This window comes from Rissa tridactyla, chromosome 2, assembly GCF_028500815.1.
Source record: "Rissa tridactyla isolate bRisTri1 chromosome 2, bRisTri1.patW.cur.20221130, whole genome shotgun sequence".
Lineage (NCBI taxonomy): Eukaryota > Metazoa > Chordata > Aves > Charadriiformes > Laridae > Rissa > Rissa tridactyla.
In genome coordinates, this window is record NC_071467.1 from 65,442,619 (window position 1) to 65,457,768 (window position 15,150).

Consider the following 15,150-nt stretch of genomic DNA (forward strand, 5'->3'; position numbering starts at 1 on the left):
CAGCCTCTTATTCAAGTGGGGAATGGCTATTTCTAGGTTTATAGGTCAGTTGTGACTACTGTAGATGGAGGCTTTCAAGCTTTTAGGGAGTACCTGGGCAGTCTTTAACTCCTTAGATTTGCAGAATTCTGGAGAACAGAGTGGTTTTGGTGGATAGGGAAAGCAAAACAAGACTTATGTGCTTCAGAAAGTCAAGAATGGGTAATAAGAGTCAAGATCTAAGGCTTAGTTAGATTTGTGCTCTTCAGGGGTTTCTAAATAACTGCCTCTGTCTTTTAAGGGAGCCTTTTCCAAGATGTATAGATAAGAGACAAAATAAGTACGAAGTATTAGACAGTCTCTTTTAGAAGTTCATTTATTGGCTTATAAAGAAAAGGTGGTGTGTTTTTGCTCCTAATAGCAGCTGTACTGAAAATGAGATGGAGAACAAGGCAGCCTACACTTCAGAGCTGCTCTGGAAGGAAACTCAGTGTCTGTTTTCAAAGTACTGCTCTGGTATTTACTGAGAGATGAGGCACCTTTTTACCAGATAGTAACATTCTGAAGGGCCTACAGGAATAAAAAGCACTCTTTAAAACTTACCTGCTTATCTGGCATCCATATGGGGGGGAAAAAATATCTGCAGTTGAATACAGGTTTTCAAGTCCTGAGTGAACTTGGCAGTTGTTTTGTAAGTGACAAGGACTTCCAGGGATAGGCATTAAAAGATGGTGGCCATTGCAATGTCTTGTGAAGAGCTTAAAGTTGAGTGGCTTTCAGGAGGCAGAGATAATCACAGGAACTCTGGTTTATGGATCTATTGATCCTTGCTGAAATAGGTGCTTCAGGGTATGTGTGAACACACCTGTGGAGCTATCAGATTGGCACCTTTTAGCTTCCTTCTGTATCTTAGTCTCTCCTTGTGGGTGTCTGTAGGTTAAAAGATGTTTCACAACTGATTTCAGTTGTGACATTCAGGGAATGTCAGAACCATTGTAATAGTCTTTCTGGCTTCCATTTTGCCTTGAATCCGGTAACCACAAGGTGAGGTACTGTATTTTCCTGGGAACTTTGTAAACAACAGATTACACCTTTCAATTTGTGCTGCAGAGGGTGCTTAGACATGATCCTTTCCATCACAGTGCAGAAGTGGTGACTAAGGGGTGTGCTTTAACTGGCACTGGCATTGTGTTTAATTAAAAAACAAAAAACCCCAAACAGCCTGGGTGCTGGATAACTGCTTTGTAGAGTAACCTTGGATTTCTGTTCAAAAGAAACAGATAATACTGTCAAGTGACTTAAACCTTTCCTATCTCAGATACTGAGTAATTGTCATGTCAGAGTAGCTCATAAATGAGGAAACACATAAAATTGTTATAACAGTCTTTATGCAGTGTGATTAAGTTATTCATAGTTAACAGTCATTCCTCAGAGGGGGCTTTATTTTTAAACATCAGAAATATTTTGCATTTGCAGAGACTGGAGAAGGGAAGAAAGCAGGGTTGCATAACTGGCTGGCCAGGCAGACCGGTCCAGTCCAACTGAGACAGCGTGTGCAGCTTCTCTTCTACCCTTTCACCTCTGAACTGCTGTAATACAGGTGCTGTTGTTAGAACAAAGAACTGCCAGAAAGTAACAAATCCAGAATTTGGATGCATTTTCTACATCTGGTTCTTAACTTATTTTCAGCAAGATGGTTAAGAAGAGTGCTTTATTAGGTTTAAATCTTGTGCTTTTTCTTAATTGATTTTATTAAAATAACAAGGACAAGACAGTCGCTTGAGTAGGTGGATCCTTATTTCTGTTGAAATGGATTGTGTACAAAAACAAACCATGTAAGCTCTTCATGTGTGCTGATGAATGTATTGCAGTATTTGGCCCACCTGTAATAGAACAACTTTTTACATCAAAAAGACATGGGCCACTCAGTAATACGTAGACAGACTTGCACCACAAGTCTTCAAACCAAGCTACTGTGGTTTTATGGACTTTATTCATTAGCAGAGAGAATAGTTTGCTACATAAACTCTTGGAAAAACATGCTGCAGGAGAAGACCGGGTATGAGAGCTGAATTGTGGCATAGAGCATGTATATAGATTTTCATTCCGTATCTCTGTGACAGATGTATTGGTCCTTGATCAAGTAATCTCCCTATGCCTTTTATAGCAGAGATATTAATGTATGAAAGTGTTGTCAGAAGTTTTATGATGCTGCTTTAATTGCTATTTAAAAATGTTCTAAAAGGGTCAGGTTTCATTTACTGTCCTGAAAATTCCAGGGTATTTTTTTAAAATATGCATGCAGTAGAACTAACTTACATAGTAAGTATAGGAACTTTGTGTGCATGTGTGAAAGGCTTGTCAAATGTGTAGAAATTATACAGATATTTGTGTGATTAGTTCTGTTAACAAGCATCTCACCTTTTATTTTTAAGTATATAGGGGAACTCATTTATCACTGAAACATAGCTATGTAACAGCTGAAAATTAATATCGCTAAAGACAAAGAAACTTTATATCCAGCTAAATTACAGAGAACGTTCTGTCTAGCAGAATAAAATTGCCAGTTCTGGAACCTGAGTGCAGAATGTGATTCTAAGAAGCCATAAACCCTTTTGTGCACCAACTTGACCAGCGTGCTGACTCCTTCTCATTGCAGAGGCTACGGCCGCAATCTCATCTTTCACTGAAGTATCCTAAGGCTGCTCAGAAGTGGGATGCATCTACTGCATCCTTGCACTTCTCCCCTAAAATGTGCATGTCCTAACAGGACAGAATTTCAGACATGCAAGACCAAAGTGTGGAGAGATGGGTCATTTGCAGGTGTCAGATGTTTCAAGAAGAAACAGCTGTGCAGGGAGTAGCAGAGACAAGCAGACTGTGGGGCAGGTGGATGGTTTGTGTGAGGAAGAACTTTTAATTTGTTTAGCAAAAATAACAATTCTAGTGTCAACACCCATTGTATTTAAGACAATGCATAGAGAAGTGAATTAGACCATGATAACTAGTTGGGTGGGCAACTGAAACTCACTTGGTGTTTGGCATTGTATTGCCTATGTGAGGGCCTGCAGCATTGTCATGTGTTGCAGCTTATGTGGCAGCCTCTGCATAAGTAATGAAGTTGGTCATCAGGTTTTGCAAGGAAGCATGATGCTTCCATTTACATTTCCTTAAGGGCTGTGTGAGGCTGTTTTCCTTTCAGAATTGGATGTGAGATTTTGAGCAGAAGGTTTGCAAATCTGCCAAGGCTGTGTGTTCCAGTGCTCTGTTGTTCTCAAGACTGAATTGCATTGTTATCATCAACATTTTCTTCAGCAGAAGATGTTTACTACGTATTGTTAATTTCTCCTTCCATTCTTGTAATAACACAAAAGTAGTTTAGCAAATGATAATGGTGTTCTGAGGAACTTTAATTTGCTGCTGCTTTGTCAATCTGCCAACAACTGTCTGTAATGAAATGTGTTCGGCTGTGTTCAAGGTCAAACCCTTGGCTCTGACAATACCTCTCTTGTACCCTCAGGGGCACTGCAGCCCTTTGAAGGGGGGGTTGCAGTGGATCATGACATTCAACAAGGTCAAGTGCAGGGTCCTGCACCGGGGTCAGGGCAACCCTTAGTATCAACACAGGCTGGGGGATGAAGGGATTGAGAGCAGCCCTGCCGAGAGGGACTTGGGGGTGCTGGTGAAGGAAAAGCTGGACGTGAGCTGACAATGTGTGCTCACAGCCCAGAAGAACAACTGTATCCTGGACTGCATCAAAAGAAGTGTGGCCAGCAGGTTGAAGGAGCCGGTTTTGCCCCTCTACTCTGCTCTGGTGGGACCCCTGGAGTACTGCATCCAGCTCTGGAGTTCTTCAGCCTGGAGAAGAGAAGGCTCCAGGGAGACCTAATTGTGGCCTTTCAGTACTTAAAGGGGGCCTATAGGAAAGATGGGGACAAACTTTTTATGAGGGCTTGCCTGTTGCAATAGGACAAGGGGTAATGGGTTTAAATTAAAAGAGGGAAAATTTTAGACTAGATAGAAGGAGGACATTTTTTACAATGAGGGTGGTGAATCACTGGCACAGGCTGCCCAGAGAGATGGTAGATGCCTCATTCCTGGAAGCATTCAAGGTCAGGTTGGATGGGGGTCCTGCTGTAGTTGAAGATGTCCCTGTTCATTGCAGGGGGTTTGGACTAGATGACCTCTGAAGGTCCCTTCCAACCCAAACTATTCTATGATTCTGTACCTCTCCTGAAGGTATACTGGGTACAAGAGGAGTCTACCAACAGCAGTGTGAAACTCTGGGCAGCTTAACTTAAGCTGCTGCTGTAGTTAGAGTTGTATAGAGGCGCTACGGCTTTCTGTCTACCTGGCAGAATGCAGAGAGGCAGTAACAGCATGGCAAGGGTACTGAAAACCACCATAGTTCGTGAAAAGCATGAGGTAAGAACAAGCTACAGAGTTATTTTGGGACGTAATTTTCTGGGGTGGCCCAAACCTTTAAATTTGTTTGAGCCAACCTGCTGCAGCGCTAAGAAAGAGGTTTTATAATTGCTATCTGATGGTTCCTTCTTTGCTAGTCGGTAAGCGTCCGTCTTGTTACGTTCACCTCTACGCCTGTTTTTTCCTACTCCACAAAGGAGAGCCCTTGCATTAACCTGGTAGGAAGGGGCATTGTTGTCTCTGCGAGCATAAAACTGTGTAAGTTATGAGACAAATTTATGGTTTGTTCCTTTTTATTTGCCTTCTGGCTTTGGAAGCCTTAAGGTTTGTTCACTTTTTCAAGGGTTTGTTACCCTGAGGGTAGAAACTTATGGGATTTTGTTTGGTTTTGGTCTTAATGTGAGAGTGCGAATTTTTTTTCATATGTTGCCGTGAATCAAGTTAGGACGTGATTCTTTGTTTTATTTACTTTTCTAAAGCAGTATTAATGCTCAAAGTGAAATGTCGCCTTTATACATCTATATCCCAGGTTCAAGCTTGTCAGTCTCGGATCCTACGACAGGAACTAAATTTGGTCTAACCGTTCTTACTAAAATTCCTGCAAATTTCCTCATTGACTTTATTGAGAGCAGTATTTGCTCCTATTTGGTTTGTATGAGCTGTATTACGTGGGGGTTTTTAATGGTTATAATTAGCAGATTATGTAGTAGTGGTGTAGGTGTAGCAGATCAGCTTTAGGTTAATAAACCTCTCGAAGGGTGGATTTAACCTACAATGAGATGAAGGCAGAGATAGGTAGGTAGAAGCTCCATGCGCCGTGGTGCCTGTGGATGTGAGCAGCCCCGTGATCTCTGCTGGGTGGGCAGTTCTGCGTTCCCCAGCTCCGCGCCATAACCCTCCATGCTTGTAAGAATTAAAGGAGTGTCTTCGGCCTGAGACGAGTCTGTTTTCGCTGAAGGGAAGGAGTAACCAGCAAAAGTTTGGTAACAGTCCTGGAGCCTCTTCAGCACATCTGCTGCTAGTCCTTGTGGAGCCTTTCTGGGAAAGCGTCTTGCATGATACACAAAGCCGGTTTGGTATGAACTTTAACTAGGAGTAGCTAGAAATGTAGGGTACTAGAGCTTGCTTGAAAGTAAACTCATGTCACTCGTTCCGAAGCGACAGTTCAGAATGTAGCACCTACAACCCCATGACTTCATAGCTTTCGCTTCAACAAAATTGTGTTCCGCGCTGTGACGCACAAGCTACAACCGAGCTTTTGACATACGGTGCGTATTACGGGCAGGAGCTTTTGACATATACGGGAATATAAGACTATTCTCATCTCCTTTTTAAATAGTGTATGCCTCTTGCTGATGCTCTGGGACAGGAGCAAGAGCCTGCACACACACACTGAAGCAGCCAGAGAAGGAACACTGAGAGGGCGCAGTCCTCCCTTTGCTTCCAAAATAGCATTTTAGTACAAAACTGGCTTTTTTTTTTTTTTTTTAAATGTGCTTTGGTTCACCTCACAGGGGTACAACGAAGAGCCGTCGTTTTCACTATAGCTTCATTCCTTCTCTACTTTTCCTACTTCTGTGGTTTGTCTTTATTTTGATTACTAAAATAGTTGGCCGCTTACTACCCCCCACCTCGGCCAGCAGAAAGATGAAAACGCCGGAGCTGTGCATATTAAACCCCAAGCCGGCATTGCACCGTTTCTCCTGCTGCACAAGAAGTTGCAGTTCTCTGTCCGCCCTCAGGCACCAGTCCTTGCTACCTGTATTCGTCACTTGCTCTAATTTAGGTATTTTTGTAAGATCTTAAAGTAATGTTGTCCTAAGTCTTAACAAAGTTGATATGGCAGGAAGCACAAACTATTTCTATGCTGTAAGAAATTTAGGAGGCGACTTTATATAACTCAGCTAAACTTTTTGAGATTGTCGCTAAGTCTTGTCCTGGTGACCGGGCTTGAAAAGACAAATATTCCCGACAGGCCTTTTCCCTTACTATGATTAAACAACTCCCAATGGTTTGCCCCAAATCCATCTGCAAGTAGGTGGCCCTTACTGAGCCACTTACTGTACTGGGAGCTGACTCGCCTGACGTTTGAAGGTTGGGTGAGCCTCACGGTGGAGAGGCTGCTGATAGAAAGAGGGACTCTACATATGGGCTGATGTGCTTAGTAATTAAAAAATAATCTTTATTATAACTTAAATGTGATAGGAAATATATGGTGAGTACAAATGCCACGGAACTAAAAGCAAAAAAAAACCAAAAAAAACCCCAACTAAAAAAAACCCCCCAAAACAACAAACGAGCAGAAACCAGTACAAAAGGACACCTTGGAATAATTCAGCTGATGGGACAGGCATGGTATAAAAACCATAATGTGGTTATTTCACCTTCTGCAAAAAGAGTCTATATCCCTCAGTAAACAAGTAAGCATTTTGAACTGTACAAAATGTACTTTTTTTAATTAAAGGAAGAATATAGATATTTATAAATATACACATATGTACATTGTAACATTCACAGTAAAAAAAAAAAAAAAAACCCCAAACAAAAAAAAAAAAAAAAAAACAAACCAAAAAACCAAACCAAACCAAAACCCCTGCCTGCCAAAGTGTTTGGCGCAGGAGGCTTCCTTTTGACGTGAATTGTTTGCAATCTTTTCTATGTAGTCTATGCAAATTTGGATACTTTAATTGACATCTAAATAGCATTTCATGCATAATGAACAACAGCACAGGAATGCTCCTCTGTTAATTTCTATTCACCTCCTCTGTTAACTTAAGGCTCGTGATCAACAGCTGGAAGCAAGCACTTGCTGTCTTTCATCCTTGCAGTGAGGGGGGACACGCACACGCATTCACTTCACCCTCTGCTTATTACTGCCTCCGAGCTCCGCTTCGGTTTGTTCTAGTTCTTTATGTTGAAATCGCTCTGTAGCAGCTATGATCCACTAATTAGAGTGTACGAAATCTAATCCTGCCTGCAACTCACAGGACCAAATGGCTCTGGGGACTCGTGCAATTAGCTGTATTCACTCCTCCTTCTTGGAATAAATAAACGCACTTTACCTTTTCATTTAGTTTTCAGAAACCTACGTGATTGTTTGATCCCCCTGACAAATCTCTGGATTAATGATGGCTCGTTGCTGGAGGGCGAGAGAAAGGAAATAAAAGACCAGCGGAGGCATTTAGAATGAGTCACCAAAGTGACACCTCCCAGGGTTTACATCATGCTGTTTCTGGAGGCAAAACTGAAAGAAACTTGCTCTGTATTTCGTTTCCGAGAGTGGCGCTTTTGCGGAGTGGCGTTCCCTGCCGCTGGAGTGTTGCTGGAGACACTGCAGGACAGCAGAGGCTTAGCTCTGGGTCGAGGAGACAGCTTCTTTGCAGCCCTGCTCAGGTGGCCTCCTACTTGTCCTTGGTTAGACACACTATCACACGTTGCAAGCTTCCACCACAACTTCAAGGAAGGAAATGTAATACTCGGTAAAATATATGAAGATGCCAAACTCTAAAAACTCACAGAAGTTTGTCTGAGGCTGAATAACTGCAATTACATTAATGGTTACACATCAAAGTATTGTTCCTCAGCATCCAACTGTTCCATCATGAGCTGCAAAGAGGAGCCAATAGGAACTCTTTAGCTGGATTTCAGATTTTGCTTTTCCTTAAAAAGTCTGTAAATTTGCTACATTTTGGGACATCCTCATAGAATTCTTCAAAGTCTTCCTTCTGCTCCCCGCACCGATGGGCAGCTCCATCCTACTTTAATGACTGTTAAATGTAGGTGGGTCCTTTTCCACCTAAAAAGCTGTGGCAGCTTCAGTTCCACGGCGGCTTCCAACTTTAACAAACTCCCGGGGAAATTTGTCCAGCTGTTCGTATGCCAGTCTCCCATCTTCACCTGAATGCAGAATGTTAAAGCATAATAATGCATTATATCATTGTCCTACAGCATTTAAAATACTGGATTCTCTGGAGTTAGAAAGTACTGCTTTGGCAGTATCTTCTTTCCCTTCTTAAAATTTCTGAGGTTGTTGAGGGCAAATTCAGAAATTACTTGGAAAAATTAAGCGTGCTCTGAATGTTCACCCTTTTTTTTTTGTTTTTATTTTTCTCTTGTAATTTGCTGGTTTTATCTAGAGCAAAACAGAAGCAGATGTGGCCTGAACGATTAGATGAACACTTGTCTTACTAAATGACCTATGGTGCTCCTCAAGGTCTCAGCTGCAGCTGTGATACACTCGAGGCAGATGATGTTTATCCACTTACTTTGGACAATATAAAGTTTACCCGCTTCTCATTTCCTGGCACTTTTAAGAAGTGAGTCTAGCCGCGTCTTTGCTTATATGCCGCTGAAAAAGAGGAAGCAGTATGTTTGCTAAATTTAACTATTTGTGTCTCAAGCCCTTTTCTCTTAGATACTGTCATCTATATGTACCTGAAGATAGCATTGCACCTTGTGTGTTGAATTAGGAACCAAAATGGTCTCTGTATGTCATCTAGAAGAATGGCAGTACAATCCCCCAGCGTTTTCAAAAGTGTCCCCAGGCTAGTTGTTTTATAACCTGGGCAATAACACGTCCGAGAGCAGACTGAATTCCTGCTGAACTGGCGAATGCAAGGGAATAAATTTGACGAGTTTGCATAACTAAAATCGCACCTAGACCCATGGAGCAGAAATTCAGGCCTAGCCTAAAGGCCAGAAAAATACAATTTCCCTGTGCCACTGAAGTTCTGGTGCCCCGAAACTGTGCAGCCAGGCTTGCAGTCACACAGGGCTAGGCAGCGAGACTGCAGGTTAATGAACAGGGTACCTCTCCTCTCAAGGACAAATGAGGGTCGATGCCAGGTGCCTGAGGTACGGCGGGAAGGAGGACTTGCAGGCTAGGGTCTGTCCAAATAAGCATATAAGGATAATTTAGTTTCAACGAACACTTGGCAGTGCTAATGGCACTTGAGCGTGTGATAATGGCACTACAGGGAGATAGGAGGCAACCCCCCAGCGGAGGGTGTATGAGGCACAGCAGGCAGTGTGCCTGTCCTGCCTCCTCGAGGCTGCTTGGTTTTCAAATTCATTATTCATGATTTGTTTGTTGACTTCTCCCTTGTTTTTTTTTCCTTTTCTGCTTCCCCCTCCAGGCTGTCATACAGTTCAGTTTCTCTTTGGTCCATTTTCGTAATTTTCAAAATGAATATATATATGAATATGAGTATAGATATTCATATATATGAATATATATTTTCTAATGTGTTTGAGTCTCTAGATGTAAAGTTTTGTTTCAGTCAAGAGTCTCACATTTGTATAGCTCAGGTATCTTATACTGCTCTGCTAAAAAAAGAAAATGAAATAACTGCTCTAAAACAGGCAACTCACCAAGTGAGAGCAGGGTTTCGGACGCCACTTTTCTGATCTCTTCGTTGTCAGACTGACAGAGCGTGACCAGCATTTTAATACTCTCAGCAGCCTGGGAAGTGCAAAAAGAGCCGCGTGAGCACCGCACAGTACACTCTGGTTTCATTTCACAGCCTTGCGTGGAAACAGTGACCATCCTCTGCGTTGCCCTTCCTATTCCAAGGGGAGGGCTTTGGTGGGGACACGAGGAGTGGGGTTTCCCTGAGGGGGAGCATCTAGGAGAAGGCGTATTTTCTGCTGTCAGTGTGGACCCTTTCTAATTTTCCTACCCTATGAATGAATATGCATGAATCTGGCTGACCAGCTACGTCGGCCGCTGCTGACTGTAGGCTGGGTGATGGGCCATGGGACAAGGCCATCAAAGCGCCAAGGTAAGCGTACGGCAAGGAGAAGAATAGGAGACAGGCGTCAAGGGAATGCGTTTCACACTGAGCACATCAAACCTGGCAGGTCGGAGAAGGCTTTTCTCGCCAGCCGATCTGTGTCTACCTACAGGGGCGCGTTGGCTGGCCCGCTCCACCGCAGGCTGCTCACCAACACCTGCACTCACCAACTTGCCCACATTTTTGCCTTGCCTGCCCTGTTTTGGGAAGAAAGCAAGGAATAATCCTGTTCTGCCCTGCTACAAAAACATCAGGCCTTTGGGGAGAGCAGCTGTCATAGTGTCTCTGCCAGGCTATTTAATAGGACAAGGGAGGTGAGTGAAAGGAAGGGCAGGCACTGCCCCGGTGCACGACACATGGAAGAGGCGCTGAGCCAACAGAGTCAGTATTTGTACGAGTCCCGTCAGTCCGAGGGGCACAGGTCTGGTCTATGATGCTCTGAATGAGGGCTCAGCTACCCTGAAATCTCACCACCCCATCTTCAACGTGGTCACTTGTGCTGGACTCAGGGCAAGTCTGCGCTGGGTGCGTTCTGGTGGCTACAGCACGAATGGTTATGAGTGATGGGCTCACGGCAACACAGAGCTTGCCCTGCTTTGCAAAACCTGGCAGAGATTCACAGTGGAACTTTGTGCAGCTGACGTGATTTCATGTGGATGAGACTGCCATCGAGTCAGCTCATCCACAGCCACCTATCCATTCTAGCATTCCCACCTCTGAAACAGTATCTTCCAGAAAGGCTTCAGCTTTTTCTTTGAAGATCCCAAATGATGATGCTTCCCCTCAGTAGTTTTTTTTTCCCCCAGCAATTGCCATTCTCACTATTCAAGATGTATCGGAGCCACACTGCTCAAGTTAGATGTGTCTATCTCCAGTTCCCACTGCTGGTTCCTTGTCTGCCTTTTCCTGGGAGATCAAAAAGCCCACTGTGCCCTGCATGCAGCAGAGGTGTAATGCCCCACACCATTGCCTCTCAGTGGTGCCTCCTAGCATCAAATTTAAGGGAATACATTTTTTTTTTTTATTTAATATGTATTGGATGGTATCAGTTCTGTCTGGGACGAAGTTACATTTTAGAGCTGTCTTCTCCAGGGAACAGTTCTGAGGGAGAAATAGTCAGTCTGTGGTGGGTCTGTCTCACGGAACACGTTTTTTGCCTCAGTGTCCCGTACCAATTGGGCTTGGGCTGCTGCTGTTTCCCATGGCTCTGTACAGCCAAAACAAAAGTGCATTTTCCCTTCCTGTCATGGGGGGAATGCAGAAATAGTACCGTATGCACGCTGAAGCTGTACTGCCCAGATGTACCAGTTATTTGTCACAAAACCAGCTGTGACCTGCCTCTCCCTTTCTCTTCTATGGCAGCAACCCACATGCATTAGAGCTAATTTTATCCTGGGAAAGGATGTTCTTTTTCCCCTCTCAGTCAGTACTCTATGGAGGAATATTTTTTTTCCCTGCGATGTAGAAGTAAGTCTCCTAAAGTCAATAGGAGAGGGAGGAAAGGACGGTATGCAAAAGATAAACTTTGTCATCATCACAGAGCCTGGCTGTTTTTGCGATGAAGCTTCTAAACCATTCCCAAACAGCACGGTATCTGTAAAAGGATGCAGTGCAGCAATGCAAAACAAAACCACTACCGCTGCTGCTATTGCAAATTCTATTTTGTTGTTTGTACCTATCAGATGTCCTTTCCTTAAAGTAATGCCAAGTACCACAGCAAATTCCTTGTCTCTTACCTTGAGGTATCTTAGAGCCAAGCAAGCTGCTTTCTGCAGCTGGAGGTTGGGCTGGGTTAGTGCTTCACAGTAATAAATCAAGGCCTGAAAACAGATGAAGAAGAGTAGCGATGAAAATCCCTGTGCCTGTGTGGAGCAGAAGGGTGGAGCGTGGAGGCATTGCTACCTTACTAAAGGGAGAGGGATTGCATCCCGCCTCCCGGACAGTGAGCCCGTGGGATGGAGAAGCACAGGTAACATGCTGGGATAATTCCCTACAGCAGATCCAGGCCAGGCCACTAGTTAGAGCTTTGTAGTTGCAGGCCAGGTTTTGGGGAGGAAAAATCCACCTTAAGGTGAGTAGCATAATCTGGGACCCTTGAGGGCCTTTCTGTGTAAATCGCCAAAGAGCTTTAAATGGGCCTTGGAGTCTAAATAGCTCAAGAGCTGACCCTTGAGATGGTCCCTCTGATGTAGGGATGGTAATGAACAGGCTGGGATGGACCCCAGGGGGACTGCAAATAGCTATCACAATGTTAGCGTGAGCTGCTAGACCAGTTTACTGCTTGGCCCTAGAAATTAGTAGCTGCTGCTGAGCAAACAAAACCAGCAGTGAGCGCGAATCTCAGTGGCAGTCGGCTGCACAATGAACTCATCTGCAGCACAAAGCTGCAAAACGCCTCCATACAAGGCACCCTGGGGTCCTTCCTGCAGGCAGTGAACTCACGCCTGTTCCAGGAGGCGGTTATATTTTCCCTGAGTTGCTGCCTCCTTGAAGCTGGCGATGGAGAAGGATGGTATGAGACACCAAGAAGCTGACAAAATGGAAGATGAAGTGGGAGGACAAGCAAAGGGGGGAATGGATTGACGGAGAAGAGCAGCAAAGAGTGAGCTCCTTTTTCTTGTCCCTCTGCCTGCCTTCCATCACTCTTCCTTTCCAACTGCCTTTTCTTTCTCTCCCTCCTGGCAGGGAACAAGCAGGATAGTAGGGAAAGGTCTGCCATGAAAGGGTAGAAGCCAACCCCTAATTTTTTCTTATTCCTCTTCTCCCTTCTCTTTAATTTATGTGTTTCATCTGGCCCTGCTCGTTGCCTTCAATGTCTGTGATGATAGACTCAAGTCTTAGCTCCCTCAGCTGAGCTGTGTTTGCCCCAGGCAGTCCGTCCTCTCCAGAAATGGCGGGAGGTCCCATAGACGCCAGCCTCCTTTGGGAAAGAAAATAAAAACCTCAGACCTACGTCTTCGCCTGTTGGTGACGCTGGGGACTGTTGCCTCCGAGCCTTGGACTGAAGCCAAGTCTGAGAGAGGCCAGCAGAAATGCTGAAGTACGGAGGAATGGCTGGAGGGCACAGCACTCGTAAGTATTTGCCGCATTTTGGTTAGTACCTGTTCAGTGTAATGACAGGTAGAAGCAGACTGGCATAACGACAGAAGCAGACTTGCATATTTGCAGGAAGAATTAGACAGGAAATCCCTCTGGCTTAGTTTAAATCAAGCTTGGAGCAATTATTTTATATGCATAGACATTTCAGACACACAGGCAGAAAAAAATGTCATGATGATACAGGTCTCTTACGCGACAGGTGATTTTCTGCCACTTACCTTCTCCCTGAAGTGCCTGTTTTCTGCGGTAGCTGTCAGAAGTGATGCCACAGTCTCGCTGACTTCATTTTTATTTTCATTGAGAAGTAAAGCCAACGCTCTCAAAACTTCTTGCTGTGGTGGGAGGTTACTGGAGTTTATTTTGGCCACATTTTGCTGCAGTTTTCCATCTTTCACTGACTGCAGCACCTGAACCACAGAGGCTGAAAGTGCAAGAGGAAGGTCCTTGTTACTTATCTCGTCTTCTCGATATTTCAGATTGCTCCTTTCCCTGCTAGCAATCCTTAATTTTTACTATGCCCACAAAGGACATGAAAAATCCCCATCTGAGTGATTGCTACGGATCCATATTGCGGTGTGTCTGTCTGGGCTTTAAGTTGGGCCAGTTTCTCAGATGTTCTTCCAAAGGAGGAGATGAATAGATGGACTAGGTGGGACACCGCGGCACTTCCACCTACCCAGAGTTAAGGGCCTACCTGTCAAATCTTCACTTTCTGCTGGAAGATGTAAATCCTCCCTATAACAAGTGAAACCCAATACTGTCAGTGTGTTGCCTTCCAGGGCTTCTTTGTGAGAACTTGTCCTAGCTCAGCCTAGGCAAAAGGCTGAAATGCCTTTTTCCTTCCAGGTTTTTGAGCAAAAGCTCCCCAGTATGCCCAAATAAAAATGGAAACTAGGTAAGGTTCCTCAAACTCCCTCTTAAATAGAGAAGAAAACTTGGCGTGCCAGGGATTGCTGTCTAGCACCCTCTGTGGAGCATCTGCTTCTCTCTCTAGCTCTTGGTGGCAGAGCCTGACAAACACTGAGGTGCTGTGATCCCTTGGCTCAGGAGCAGAGCTCAGCACTTACAGAAGATCTCTCTGTAAAGTGTGATAAAAGACTGGAATGTCATCCAAGCTGTCAGCACGGAAAACTCCCCAGACCTTGGGCCCAGCCCACCACCATCAGCCACCTCCTAAAAACTCACTCTTTCAACATATTTTTTTCCCATTTGAAAATGGAAATAGAAACGACTGGAGGGTCTGTATGCATCAGCTCCTTTCCCTTGATAAGTACAACTGTTCGGGTGCATTCAGACTTCATATTCAAGGCACTTCTTTGTCTCCTTTCCCTCCTTCTTTTGTAAAATCAGTCTCAGAGCTGAATTGTTTTGTGCTGAGGTCAGAAGGACACCCGATGTACTACTCCCCCGTTAGCTGCCAGAATTTATATACCCTACCTTCTTTTGCGAGCTGCAGCAAATAGCTTCCAAGGTCATTAACACTGTGGCTGGTAAAATAGTTGTAATACTGAAAGACGGTAATGATCTCGGAGGACATGCTGGAGTAGAGGACAGGCTCCGTCCGGTCCAGGATCTGAGACACCAGGATTCTGAAGACTGCAGGGAGCCACGGACAAAGGGACACGTTAGTGAGAGCAAAAGCTGCTGGCAGAATGCCGCAGACCGCTTCAAAGCCAGAGAGAACTCTATTTGCAAAGCCAGGTACTTCCCAACGTTTCTAACCTCAACTGGTTAGGTTAGAAGCCAGACAGACCTTCTGCCTGTCTAGCTCTCATCACCAGAGGATATCCTTGTAAGAATGAACCTCTGCCAGTTTATGGATGGCTAGTGTGGTTTCCTATCCAATACAGCATCC

The 15,150-nt window shown here is 44.4% G+C and overlaps 1 protein-coding gene across 2 annotated transcripts in view; it reads right to left on the reverse strand.

Annotated features, from left to right (window-relative positions):
• Positions 1–6,561: 6,561 nt before the first annotated feature.
• RIPOR2 (RHO family interacting cell polarization regulator 2) overlaps positions 6,562–15,150 on the reverse strand; it is a 72,172-nt gene continuing 63,583 nt past the window's right edge. Inside the window, exons 19-23 of one of the 2 annotated variants that reach the window (XM_054191002.1) lie at positions 14,733–14,891; positions 13,514–13,716; positions 11,933–12,016; positions 9,775–9,865; positions 6,562–8,301 (exon numbers count right to left, since the gene is read on the reverse strand). In XM_054191002.1, the coding sequence (XP_054046977.1) occupies positions 8,201–8,301; positions 9,775–9,865; positions 11,933–12,016; positions 13,514–13,716; positions 14,733–14,891 (638 nt within the window). In that variant the 3' untranslated portion in view covers positions 6,562–8,200. The remainder of the gene's footprint in view (positions 8,302–9,774; positions 9,866–11,932; positions 12,017–13,513; positions 13,717–14,732; positions 14,892–15,150) is intronic. The other variant, XM_054191001.1, reaches the window with a different exon arrangement.